We start from the raw sequence: 14429 nt of genomic DNA, 5'->3' as shown, positions 1-14429 counted from the left end.
CGCTTCTGTCACTTGAGGCCCAGGTAGCCTCGGTGGCACAGAATGCGTTCTACCAGCTTCGGCTGGTAGCCCAACTACGACCCTATCTGGACAGGGAGAACCTCGCCTCAGTTATTCACGCTCTGGTAACCTCTAGATTGGACTACTGTAATGCTCTCTACGTAGGGTTACCTTTGAAGACGATTCGGAAACTTCAGCTAGTGCAGAATGCTGCGGCCAGAGTTCTTACTGGGACGAAGAAATTTGACCACATAACACCTATTCTGGCCCAACTGCACTGGCTTCCAATATGTTTCCGGGCCAGATTCAAAGTGTTGGTTCTTACCTATAAAGCCCTTAACGGCATTGGACCGCAATATCTGATGGAACGCTTCTCTCGCTATGTACCTACCCGTTCACTCCGCTCGACGTCTAGGGCCCTTCTCCGGGTCCCAACTCATAGGGAGGCCCGGAGAACAGTAATTAGATCTAGGGCCTTTTCAGTAGTGGCCCCCGAACTATGGAATGCCCTCCCAGATGAGATACGCCTGGCGCCTTCTTTGTCATCCTTTCGGCGCCAGGTAAAAACTCACCTCTTTGCCCAGGCATTTTAAGCTATTTTAATTTTAATTTTAATTTAATTGTAATTTGTAATTTTTATTTTATTTTTATTTTAGTTTGTTTTAAATATGTTTTTTATTGTATGGCGCAGTCCACACCTGCTCGTATTTTAAATATGTGGTTTTATCTTGTTGTACACCGCCCTGAGAGCTGTTGCTATAGGGCGGTTTAGAAATGTAATAAATAAATAAATAAATAAATAAAATATCTTTATTTATACCCTGCCATTTTTCCAAAACTGGAACTCATGGCGGCTTCCAGATAAAAAATACATATAATTAAAAACATACAAAGTCTACATTAAAATAAGATTAAACTATTTCCAATATTAAGACCATACACACATATAGCTATCCTGCCCTTCCTCCCAGCAGGAGCCCAGGGCGGCAAACAAAACCACTATAAACACTTTAAAACATCATAAAAACAGACTTTAAAATACATTAAAACAAAACATCTTTAAAAACATTTTCTAAAAAAGCTTTCAAGACATCTTTTTTAAAAATGGTTAAAAACTTAAAAAAAAAAAAGGTTTAAAAACATATTAAAAAGTAATTCCAACATAGACTGGGATAAGGTCTCAACTTAAAAGGCTTGTTGAAAGAGGAAGGTCTTCAATAGGTGCCGAAAAGATAACAGAAATGCACCTTTAAGGGTAGGGAATTCCACAGGGTAGGTGCTGTCACACTAAAGGTCCGTTTTCTATGTTGTGCAGAATGGACCTCCTGATAAGATGGTATCTGCAGGAGGCCCTCACCTGCAGAGCGCAATGATCCACTGGGTATATAAGGGATAAGACGGTCTTTCAGGTATCCTGGTCCAAGCTGTATAGGCTTTGCACACCAAAACTAGAACTTTGAACTTAGCCCAGTAGCAAATGGGCAGCCAGTGCTGCCTTTCTGGGATGCCTTTTTGGCAATGAAAAGTAGGCTATGCATGAAATGGAAATGGACTGCCTTCAAGTCGATCCTGACTTATGGTGACCCTATGAATAGGGTTTTCATGGTAAGCGGTATTCAGAGGTGATTTACCATTGCTTTCCTCTGAGGCTGAGAGGCAGTGACTAGCCCAAGGTCACTCAGTGAGTTTTATGGCTGTGTGGGGATTCAAACCCTGGTTTCCCAGGTTGTAGTCCAACACTCTAACCACTACACCACACTGGGTCTCAAGCTATACATACATTTAAATAAATAAGTAAATGTTTGAAAGAGGTGTCTCGGGCAGAATCACAGACTTCTGGCAGTTGCCTGGGAGTTCTCAAGGTAGGAAGGGCTGTTTATGTGTGTAGCACATCTGAGACCAAGGTTTGCAATACTAAGCATTGATAGCATGCATGGATAGTCCAAATGCCCTAAATAATAGTCCTTCAATTTGAGGCTTAGCTTATTTCCATGTAGTGTGTTCAAGGTGTTGCAGACTTAACCACACTTTAAAAACATGTTTGAGCTGACCATAATTGTCTGTAGGTTTGTGACTCAGCTACAGAAATGCTTGTGCCTACTACTGTATTAGATAAGGTGCACCCGACCAGGTAGGCTCACTCCAATGAAACTGGAGAATGCCCCAGGTTGTCTGAATTTCCCAGAGGTTATTCTTTGGCTACGGAACATCTACAACTGCTAATATCTCACTTGTCCTTTATAACAAGACATTTCCTTAAACTTTGATGCAGTTGTTCACTGACTGGCACTGAACCTCGAGGGGAGAAAAACCTGTAGTGTTTTGGTACCTTTATTTTTTAAAGTGTCAAGGATAACACCAAGATGATTTTAATATATTCTGCAATATAAAATGTTAGAAGCTGCTCTGGATGGAAGGCATTTTTTATTTAGATAACATGTTTTATTCCCCCACACCCACCATGTTCTGTCTATCTCTTTTAACCACTGAATATTTTTTTCAAAGGCTCTGCTTTTGCACAATGAGTTCCCTGGCTGAGAGAGAGAGAGAGAGAGAGAGAGAGAGATTTTTTTAAAAAAAAATTCCAAGATTGTAGCATTTTGTAAAAGTGAACAATTGTGATATTTCATCCAAGGCAGGGTAGTAGTTTTGTCAATTGCACCATACCACTACCACCCCGAATCAGAAAGATAGCAAATGCTTTTATTTATAATTCTAAAAAACTGAGTCACCCAGATTTCTTAGATGGGAATTTTCAGACCAAATTGAAGTCAGCTGGCTTTACAAAAGGAAAATTAGCACTTTCAGAAAGAGAAAGCCATTTAATAGTGCATTTAAGCCTTATTATTCCTACACATACCTTGTTCGCTTGATAGGTTAAATGTAAATTAACATTGCATTGCTTATCTTGTTTCCCAGTGTTTAATACCCAAATCTTTTGGAACAATGAAAAAGGATTTCTTTGAAAGCACTCTCATTTTATTGATACAAGATATTGACTCAGTAACTTTCATCTTATATAGTGGCTTTTTAATAAACATTTTGCTGGCAAGTCTTTCTCTGATTAGAAACAGATTCAGGCTTAATTGATGAATCATACATTCACAGCATGTTACACTTTATGTTGGAACAGATAAATACACTTGACATGATGTAAATTTATTTTAAAATTATAACTTCCTCTATACGTTCTTCCTTAAATGCCACAGCCCTGCTATTTTGTGAGTCTCTCCTCCCCCCTTCTAACCGCAGGCCTGCACTCCAGAACTATTTTAGTATATAGAGGCTTTCTTTAGAAGCTGATTAAAGACACTTCTAAGTTTTAAGTTTATTAAGTTGAATTGCAGGGCCGGAGGCCAACGCAAGTAATACAGTAAAAATACAATACAAACATGATATAAATACAATAATTTATAATCAAACAAGGGGAATTAAAAACGTGCCTAGATGATATTTGTTGAGGCGATGTGATTTGCCCGAAGTTTTCTGGCTGCTATTATAAAAAGGGATACATTATGGGTTACTTCTCGGATATGGTCAGCCATTAAGAAAATAATTTTTTCATCAGGTGAGATAAGCCAGGGAATGTCTAGCCATTTCTTAAGGAATCTAGATCTTGGTTGGATATATATTGGGCAATAGAGCAATACATGAGGGAGGTCCTCCAGTGTTGGAGAACCACAGACGCAAATCCTTTGATCCTTAGGGACACCAGCTAATCGACCTTCCCTATCAGCATTTGGTAGGGAAAAAAAGCGTAAGGCTGTAAAAGCCTGTCTAAGAGCAGAGGGTATAGGTTGTGTGAGGTACGTAGCGCATTGAGGGACGAATTTAAAACGCCAGAACCAAGGAGAAACCTTTGAGTTGGTAAGAGTTAGCATATCTAATTTCAGGGAGTAAAGAAATATACGTTCACGTAAAGATTTGTTGTTTAGGTCTGAGTTAAACTCCAAAGCTGAGAGAAGGTATGTAGATAACAAGTTAGTTAACTTAGAGCCCTATCAGGCATGATTTTGGACTAGTTTGTTGGTTTACGGGAGTAGCCCACTTGTGTAAGCATTGTAACAGTTCAGGAATATCAGCGGCATCATCTTTGGTTATTTCAAACATGTGTTTCAGAGCACGAGAGATAAAAGAAGTCTTATGGACATTTTTCACAATGAGGGGAAGTAAACAGTGGTGCACCCAATAGTCTCTTATTGGGACTAGTGTTTATTTTACTTATTAATAGTTGATCTGGAGCCAGGAGAGGACAGTGGGATAATCTTTTTTTTTTTTTTAAGTAATGAAGTGCGTGCCAGATTTTATATTGTCACAAGAATATAGATTGGATAGTGGCCCCTGTGTGTCACATTGAAAAGTGGATTTTGCAATTGCAGATTGCCCACCCAAGTTGTAACACTTTCCTCAAACACAAGATGAGCATTATCCCCAGATCAGATTTTATTCCAAGTTGGGGAAAAATTGAATGACAGCCAGTGTCGTGTAGTAGTTAGAATGCTAGACTTGGACCTGGAAGACCGGGGTTCAAATCCCCACCCAGCCATGAAGCTCGCTGAGTAACCTTGGGCCAATCACAGTCTGTCAGCCTAACCTGCCTTGCAGGATTGTTGTGGGTTCTTTTTCTTTGCTTTATCATCATCATCAATTATTATTGCTATTTGCATTCAAGTTAATTTCAACTTAATTTCAGGGAACTGTGCAGCATAGTTATCATGTCCTAATATTTACTTGAGAGTTAACCCCATTTATTTGCACAGAACTATTTCTAAGTAAAGGTGCTTAGGACTGCAGCCTTAATGATGAAGCTCTCTTTTACCCCTTTCCAACATTCTTTGATTTGAATTTGATATATGAACTGTTCCAAGCAATGCTTTCATTGTTTTTATTTATTACACACCCTATTCCATTACATTCATTGGGGGTTGTTTTTTTGGTAGCAGTTTTAAATTCTGAAGGCCTCCAATGCTACTATTTACCTCCCTTGGGTAAACAAAGCACTTTGCCTCTTAAAATGAAGGCAATGTTCCTTCCAAAGCTGACCAACAGGCAGTGGTTGGGTGGGGTTCAGGAACTTACTTCCAGTTTGATTACGGCAGCAAGATTATTATATGCACAAAAGTGGAAAATGGAATCAACACCAACAACGGAAGAATGGCTATTGAAATTAATGGACTTAGTAGAGATGGATAAATTGACATGCTTACTTAGAGAAAAATCAACAGACACATTTCTTAAGGAATGGAAGCCTCTCTTAGACTTTTTGTTGAAAGATCAAAATAAAACGATGATATTGGGATTTGACGATTAACTAAGATAACCTATGGAGAAAAGTGATCCTGTATGTATATATTAAGGGACAGGTTTGATATATATTATATACTTATAGCTGATCTGCGACAAATCGGAAGTCAACTATTTTTTTCTTTTGTTGTATTGTTATGTTTTTGTTGTTTGACTTTGTTTTGTTTGTCTTTTGAAAAATTTGAATAAAAAAATTATATATAAAAAAAAGGAACTTACAAGGCCTGCTGAATAACATGCTTGGATTTCTGAAAAACCAAGAGATGTTCTTCCTATATGCTTCCCTAAGATCTTAGGATGGTGAAATGTCTCTCCCCCCCCCAAATCTTGAGATTTACAAAGCCTAAAACTGCAAAACCCACAATAAACTGAAATCAGAATCTCATCTTTTAAAGTACCCAAACATTGCAGAGCGGTATTTCAGAGAGTGCTAATACAGAGATCCTAGCCAGCTCTTGCAAATGCTCTGAATTCTGCACATCTTCTCTTCTGAGAGGGTGATTGTTGCGCGCCTCCCCCAATCTCCTAGCGGTCCCTGCGCTCATCCAGGATCTGGTTTCCTTTGGGAAGAAGGTCAGCGGAGACTGTGGTGTCTTTATGAAATAGGGTTTGTTTATTTACAAACATTCCAACCTGAGCTTAGGATGGAGGGGTTAAAGGCATCAGCAGTCCAATATCCAGCTTTCCCATCAGTGTTACAGGAGGCATCCTCTAGCCATGATGCAGAGAGCCAGCCTCTCTGCTTGCCTCCAGTCCCCAGCAATTCTTCAGAGACAACTAAAAACACAAGCCTCTCCTAGGCTCCAGGAGGGGTGGGGAAGGCTCTCCTGAAGAGTTTCAATGACAAAAGGGTCTTCTTGGCCCATTCACCAGTTGCTGGGCAAATAATAGATCCATTCTCCTACCTGGCCACTCTATTAACTTAACAAAACAGAGACTTATCTGCCCAGCAGAGTGAGTTCCTCATTCCAAGGCACAGGATTCCAAATCAGAGGTTGGAAAGGGGACCCACAGGGATCATCCATTCCAACCCAAACTCATAACACTAGATTTACAAAGCCTAAAACTGCAAAGCCCACAATAAACTAAAATCAGAATCTCATCTTTTAAAGTACCCAAACATTGCAGAGCGGTATTTCAGAGAGTGCTAATACAGAGATCCTAGCCAGCTCTTGCAAATGCTCTGAATTCTTAAGAATGTGCACATCTTCTCTTCTGAGTGGGTGATAAAAGCCGGTGGAGACAGCCTCACAATAGAATCAATTAGTTCAGTCAGCCAGGACAGAAACTGATGGCTAGAACATTCCTTTAAGTCTCTATTGTCCCTTCCTTTTGAGTATGGCTAAAGTGGGGAAAAAAACACCTAACATACAAAAAACACACATCAGAGCAAGGGTGATCAATATAGTGCCCTCCAGATGTAGTTGGACTAGAAATCCCATCATTCCTGACCATTGGCCATGCTGACTGTATGTGGTGGGAGTTGGAGTTCCAACAACATTTGGGGGGCACTACATTGGCTACTGCTGCTTCAAAGAGTTAACAGCCAACTAAACTTGGTGTGATGCTATACATGTCTATGCAAATAATGTCAGTGTTACTGGGTTTAAAAAAAGAAAGAAAAAGAAATAGCAAGCACAGGGAGCTGTGCTATTCACTAGACCAGGGGTTCAAAAAGTGTGATCCACTGCACATCTTTACAAATACAATTTAAAAAACTACAGCATTTAGCATAGTGCATTACAGTTGCTACAACAGGCAGAAAAATCATTAAGCGGTCCACCAAGACCCTTAGCAATTTTCAAGTGGCCCACGGGGGGAAAGTGTTTGGGAACCACTGTACTAGACATAGGGAGAGGGAAGTTTGGAAGCTTTAGACTTAACACAGCTGACTAAATACAACTTAGTGTTATATTCTAATTCTTAACCAGGGGTAGGGAATCTATGCCCCTCCAGATGTTATTGGACTCCAGGTCCCATCAGCCTCGGCTAGTGGTCAGGAATGATAGTAGTACAGCAGCATCTTTTGGAGGGGACATGTTACCCTGCTAGTAACTATGGTTAGTTGAAGCAAGCCAACTTCTTAACTTGTGGTTTGAAGATGGCTTGTTTCACCTAATTAGTGAAGACCAACCACAGTTTGTCCAGATCCCAACTTAACATTAAACTGTGGTTAGTCTAAAGCAGAAGTGGAAGTTTCTGAACTACTACTCATGGCTGCACTGGAGAAGTGAAAGGGAGGAGCACATAGACTTGAACTTTGTACACATAAGCTGTTGCTTATTGCTACATCCAGACCAAGCCAAAGTATGCTTTCCACAAGTTTTTGTGTGCATGTCAATGTATATGCAAGTATGTGTGCTAATGGTTGGCTGTGACACTTTGTGCTATGTATAAACGTATGTGTGTCACCATGTGCTATTCTGCAATGCATAAAGAAGCTGTAAGTGATGGATAATTGTGTTCCTCCTATTTTGGCACGTGGGTGGTTTAATGAGTCTTTAGATTCCTGTACCTTTTTCACTTGTGTGAAGGCATCTCTGTTCTTCCTGCTGAAAGCACTGGTTGAGTGTGACAGCTACCAAGCATGTAGGAGTTTAGAAAGTCAACATGGAGGAAGTGTAGTGCTATGTGTGGAATACTGCTCAGCATGTAATATTTAAGACAATGAAACACTGAAGACAGTACCTGTCGTAGATGCTGAGTGCATGTTAATGCAGTTTTTATGTGGATTGCAAAAATGCACAGTCAACACTGGAATAGTCACCTCCATGTTTTTTCCCTCAGAGCGCTTTTTATTGGGCATTCATCCTGATTTCTTTGCAAGGAGATTAGACAACAGGGGCTATTTGAAGAGCATTCAGTCTTATTTGTGGGGAGGTTAGATGACTGTTTCATCAAAGCATGTGTTATCCCACACTCCTCTATGCATTTCCTGTCACTTATCACAAAAAGTCCAATTTTAAGAGGAAGCAGTTTTGTTGCACAAGACCTCCCAAACAATTCTAATTGCACAATCCAAACTTGCCGGTATGTGATTGAATCCCACTCAAAAATACTGACAGTCTGGAAGTGCCCTCAGTATTGCTTTGAAAGCAATCCCATTAACTGTGAGCCACTGCTGCAGTAGCTATGGGGAAGACTCGTGTCATGGACAAAAACCTTCTTAAAGATAAAACCAAAGCCTTCAAGAAGGCTCTTGACCACTATGTTCAGCCAACCTCTGCAGTGATGACAGTTTCCCTTGTGGGATCCAGCTTTCTAAGGTCCCCGTTACTTTGGAGGTGACTGAAGGGGCACTTGAGTCTGGACTCTCCTGCCCTGAACATCTCCCTCTTGGGGTCCTCTTCCACATCCTCCAGGAAAGTAATGCAACAGAGTTATACATCTCAAAGTGAAGGGTATGGTCAGTGAAGTCCCAAGCTTCAGCAAGGACGGCAGGCTGACCAATAACCAGAACTAGAGCAATCAAACTGCTATATAGGCAAATAGAGTTTTGCAGTTGTAAGAGTAAATTGTGCTCATTTTTCAACCCAGGGAGAAAGTGCAACCTGGGTATCCAAAGTTGGGAGCAACAAAATGGCATGGGGTGGTGCTTTTAACACTTTTTTAAAGCACAGCATGTGCAAAAGCAGTACAGAGGCAATGAATGAATTACATAGCAGATGTGGAGGGAACATAAAAAACCTAAAAATATCATTTTCCCATACTTGATCTGTGTCTGCATTTTTAGCAGAATGCACACAGTGACTGGCTTTTTTATTTATGCTGCAATGCATTTTGATGCTATATTTTTGGCTATCTCAACTACATTTCACATTCACAGAGTTATTCATGTTTTCTCCTTATAAGGCAGCCTTTCCCAACCAGTGTGCCTCCAGATGTTGTTGAACCACAACTCCCATCAGCCTCAGCCAGCATTGCCAATGGTCAGGAAGATGGGAGTTGTGGTCCAACAACATCTGGAGGCACACTGGTTGGGAAAGGCTGTTATAAGGAATAATGATTCATAATCGTAGGAATGCAACTAGTTTATGCTGGAATCTTAAAAAAAAATCTTCTTAGGAAAATACTACTCTCATAGGTATTTCCTAAGGATGTTAGGAGATTATTTTGCTTGTTATTTGGATGAAAATGCATGATACTATTTTTATTACTACTTCTGTCTGAATTTCTCTGAGCCCATCCATCCTGGATCATGCCACAGACAAAACAGTCAGGAGGAGTTGTGCCTCCACAGCTGGGATCCCATCATGATGTCATGACTCAAATGGGGGATGATAATTTGAACCTAGTGATGTTCACCTCTGTTGACTGGGTGATGACTGTTCCCAAGTACCATGGAGATGAGAAAAAACTTGGGACACCAGCCTCAATTCTTGTTTACTTTGGGCTGCTCTCTCTCAGGTCTCCGTGGAAGTGAACTAAAGTTAAGTGAGGCCCTTCAGCAGTCTTGATTTCTTTTGTTAACTGTTTGAAACATATTACTTATCCCTTTACAATAGGTATTGGGTACTTATGGCCCTCTCTAAGTTGCTGGACTGCACGTCCCTTCATCTCTGCCCATTGACTATAGTGGCTGGGGCTGATGGGAACTGGAGGCCAACAACCTCCTATTCCCTGTTCCTGCCTTGAACTAATACCACTATTTATTTAGATTTTTATTTAAAAGAAAATTCAAATTTCTGCTTCCAATTAAATCAATTCTGCAACAGGAAAAATCAGTTTTTATTATTTGTGTAAATTATTATGTTAGGGGTCTGGCCTGTTTTTGCATACATCTGCTAGGCATCTTTACAGAACCCTGAAACTCTACCCCATGGCCATTTGAAATCCTCTGGTTGCTGAGGTTCACTGGGTGTGGCTTTAACGCATTTCAAGTCTGTCTTTGCATCCATAAGAATTAAAATCGTGCTTTTTGTAAATGAATGCTGAGGTTCTCAGAAAGCTACATACCATGCCTTTTCTACACCCAAATAGGAGTACAGAATACCCTCAGCCCTTGAATGCATGTTTTTCAATTTCTTCTTACGAAGAAAAGTGTCAAAGCACTATGCTGAAATATGTTCTTTGGTCCCTCACATCTCCTTCATGAATCTGTCTCTCCTGTGTACTTACACTGAAATATGTGCATATAAATCAGTTCAGGAAGCATGCTTCCTCTTCTCCGTGCTGTGCCTGTCACAGTGCTTGCTTAAGACATTTTTGTACTGGGGCAAAAAGTCTCAACACTACTCCTCAAACATATCCACTTTATCAGTGCCCCCTCCAGTGTGTCAAGCAGATTTTGGAATAGGTTTTTTAGAAAAACACACCTCATAAAGCTATATAGGTGAGAGAGTCAAGACCTGCAATCTTTGAACTTCCAACAGCACAGTCATCTTGTGTGTTACATTCCCCATGCTGTATATTCCTTTGGAAATGCCCTTTCCTGAGCACCTAGTGACTGAATTGACCTCAGCGTAGTAGCGTTTGAATTTACAGACATTTCAGAAAGACAGAGCTTGTACAAACCTACCAACACATGCTTACCAGCAACACTGCCTCATTTCCCTTCAGCCACTGTGTTCGCTATACCTGCAGCAGAGTGCAGAAGGAGCTGGATTTTAATTCTAGAGCCTTCTGGGTGGGAGCAATCCATACAAAGTATAGCATGCCATCTAGCTGCGGGGTGTATGTGAGGAAATAACTGGTTAACGGATGGCTGTGGACCAACACTAGGATGTGCACGTTATTATCAGCGCTGCTTTGAACAGAGACCTGTAAAGATTTTACATACCTTTAAGATTAATGTAATTGTCACAGGCTGTAACTTTTGCATTTCATTTTCCTCTGCCCTCTTTGCGTACAATTCCACTCACCCCTTCCCAACCATATGTATGTGTGTGTGCCCACCAACAACTGAGGATAGCACATCATGCAGCTGGTTAAAGTAGACTCTACACCACAAAAGCTTATGCCAGCTTTAAGGCAAGCATGGGAAACCTGTGGCCCTTCAGCTGTTGTTGGACTCCTGCTTCTATCAGTCCCAGCCAACATGGCCAGTGATCAGAAATGATGGGAGATGTAGCCCAGGAACATGGCTAGAGGCCCTCTATCCCTGCTTTAAGGTGCCTTTGGTTGTTCATGAAAGACAGATTGCAGCCTTAAAGTATCATATCCGCTTTATAGACACCACCCGCTTCCAAGGGGCTTCCTGAGTGGCAGCCATATAGTAAGAAAGTATCAAAGTCAAGTAAAGTGGAACTAGAACCTTGAAGTCAAGAACTGGCTTGGTTAGTCCATATCAGGGTGTGTAATTCAGAGTCCAATCCCCTTCCTTTGCATGTTGGCCCTCATTGCCCTTCAGGATTCCATGTCAGCATACTATGCCAATGAATGATGCCTCAGTCAGTAGAGTTTTTGCTTCTGTGCTACTCTTTAAATGCACAGGAGGCCTCTCAAGGCTAGATCTGACATCTATATGTATTAGCTTCCTAGCCTACAGTCCCCAAACATCTTCCTTAGTGTTTTTCCTGCCCTTCCCTCTCATTCCTGTATCTTCTCCACTGGATGCTCCCCCTTTCCTTTAGCTACCCTGCCTGCAGTCTGTCTGTACTTTGGGTTTCCTTCTCTCCGAGACCTTGTCCCAGTATTCTAGTCCTTTGCTTCCTTACGTTCCCTCCTTCCATAGCTCCTGTGTGAAGTTTCAGTACCAGCCAAACTGACGACTATCCCACCTCACAACAGGAGTGGACATTTTTTATGGCATTCTTTATTCCTTGTACTAGTTGGTGTCAGAGGCTTCACTGTAGCAAGCACAATCTGATACAGATGTCCATGCAACAAATTGAAGTCTCTCAGGAGCATTTAGCAGCTATGTTATATTTATGGAAATGCTAAATTTATCTCTTGTAAAACATTTCTTTACCAGGACTGAAAGGAAATACACCACCAGATACTGGAAAGAAGTGAAAGTTGGAGATTTCATTCAGCTACGTTGTAATGAAATAATTCCTGCTGATATATTGCTGCTTTCTTCAAGTGACCCAGATGGCCTGTGCCACATAGAAACTGCTAATCTGGATGGGGAGACCAACTTGAAACAAAGACAAGTTGTGAGAGGATTTTTAGAGCTGGTAAGTTTACACAAATATATATTTAATTTAAGTCGTTGCTTTAGAAGTACTCTTTTGTACTCTTATGGCCCATATTGCTCACAAGGACTATTTTGTGTGTACAACACACAACTGGAAGGAAGAAGAGGCCACACAGCACTCGCATGCCTCTGCTGACGAGAGACCTGCGGAGAGTACCCACAGCCTTCCTTGGGTTCAAGACCCAGTGAGGGCGGAAAAGAAGCTTTTTTAGAGAAAGGAAGGGATCAAAATACCGAACAGGGGGAAGCCACACATACACAGTTACAACAGCAACATCCAGCCTACTTGGCTTTTATACTGTGCTTATGTATATGGATATTGTTCATGTATTTTGCTTTATAAATTAATTTGATGTTTTTTTTAATTGTACCTTGTGTATTCTATTGTAAACCACTTTGAGATCTTTCAGATAGTAAGCGGTCTATAAATGGAAATATAAATAAATCCGTTGATTCACCCAAAAAGGCATGAGGCTGGGAAGCAAGAGACATGAGTTGAAGCCCCAGGAGGGGAAATGGGAGGAAATTGCCTTCACTTGCCTTTTACATGCCTTGCCAGCAATACTTCTGGCAGAGACAAATGTGATGGAGCTCTTTGAATCCAAACCCACGTTGCTTGTGGACTTCAGTCAGGACTCCCACCATGTAACATGCTATGCTTCCATTCTGCATATGAAAGCTTGTTCTTCGTTGGCTGAGGCTTGTTGACAGTAGAAATGTCACCATTTGCTTCGTAGACCATTTAGTTACTGTGATTTCAGGCATTAACTGCACCTGCTGAAGGTGATGAAGATGTATGGTGGACTCTAGGGTCAAAAGTGACCTAGGACCACCTTCATATCCTCTTCAGACAGCATTTCCACACACCCCAGTGGCATTAACCAAGACTTAAGATGTTGAGAATCTAACACTATACTATTTTTCATAGCATTCAAAGTGACTCCACCATGTTTTCACAGATTCATGCCCATTTCTTGTGACCAGGGCCAACAAGGCCTCTCTGTAGGGTGGTGGAAGCAGTGGATTGCGCTATTTGGGATTGCATGAGTATGCAGAAGACAGAGAGTCTCTGCTCTGTAGATTCAGCCTTTTGAATCTGGGTCTTGGTGTTGGAAGTTCTTTGTTAAGGCTGCAAAGCGTTTTGAAAAGCTTGAGATCGGTTAAGGTTTTCTGCCAGTAGGTGGCAATAATAGAGTGTTTCCTTGGCGTTGATTCGCCATTAAACTCTGGAAGAAGAAGGTGGTTCCCATTTGTTTTGGTTTATGAAGGATTCACCTTGTATTGATTGAGAGGCTTTGAGGTCTCCAGGAAAGTGGATTATGAAATTCCATTATCGAGCTATATGGAGACTTACAACAGTTGTATTTATGACCATGTCCAGCTGTTTTTTTGTGGATCAGGACCATAGCTGAAAAAAAACATGGGGGCCATTAACCTCCTTCTCCCTGCCCCCCACCATACATGCATACACAAATGCATGCCTCTGATGCCAGTGTCTTAGCCAAGGTCTGCTGTCATCTGATCAGGGGCCTCATGACAATACTCCTTAAGTGAAAAAGTGATCCATCAGATGCCAGTTATTTTTGTTTAATGGGAGTCTGTTAGATCAGTAGTTGAATATCAAGAAAGGGCTATATTGCTGTGTTTGTGGCCACAGAATGGGAATGTTGTTTCACAAAAAAATTATCTGTTGTGCTTTGTCCTTCACTTTATAGCAGTCATGTTTGGTCATGTGGTCTATCATAAGCCAAGGGGCAGTACAGTTTTTAATAGGAGCCTCCTTTTAAGATATCAACATTTGTCACAGGGCTGTATTCATTACACTGAAGTGCAATAGCTCAAGTGCTTACAAAACTGTTAGCACTTTTCTGTAATGTTTTCAAGAGAGGAAAAATGACCCTACAATCAGGTTAATAAGCACTGCGGAGAGTCACTGGAGCTTACAATGGACGTTGGAGTGGGAAATGCAATGCATGTATTTGGCAGA

The 14429-nt window shown here is 41.0% G+C and overlaps 1 protein-coding gene across 5 annotated transcripts in view; it reads left to right on the top strand.

Moving 5' to 3' along the window:
* The window catches only part of ATP10A (ATPase phospholipid transporting 10A (putative)), a 179237-nt gene that overhangs the window by 67867 nt on the left and 96941 nt on the right, over positions 1–14429 (top strand). For all 5 annotated transcript variants that reach the window (XM_061626943.1, XM_061626940.1, XM_061626941.1 and 2 more), the window contains one exon: positions 12218–12422. In XM_061626943.1, coding sequence (XP_061482927.1) covers positions 12218–12422 — 205 coding nt within the window. The remainder of the gene's footprint in view (positions 1–12217; positions 12423–14429) is intronic.

This window comes from Rhineura floridana, chromosome 5, assembly GCF_030035675.1.
Source record: "Rhineura floridana isolate rRhiFlo1 chromosome 5, rRhiFlo1.hap2, whole genome shotgun sequence".
Classification (NCBI taxonomy): Eukaryota; Metazoa; Chordata; class Lepidosauria; order Squamata; family Rhineuridae; genus Rhineura; species Rhineura floridana.
Note: the sequence above shows the minus strand (reverse complement) of the source record. Positions and strands in the feature narration are given on the sequence as shown.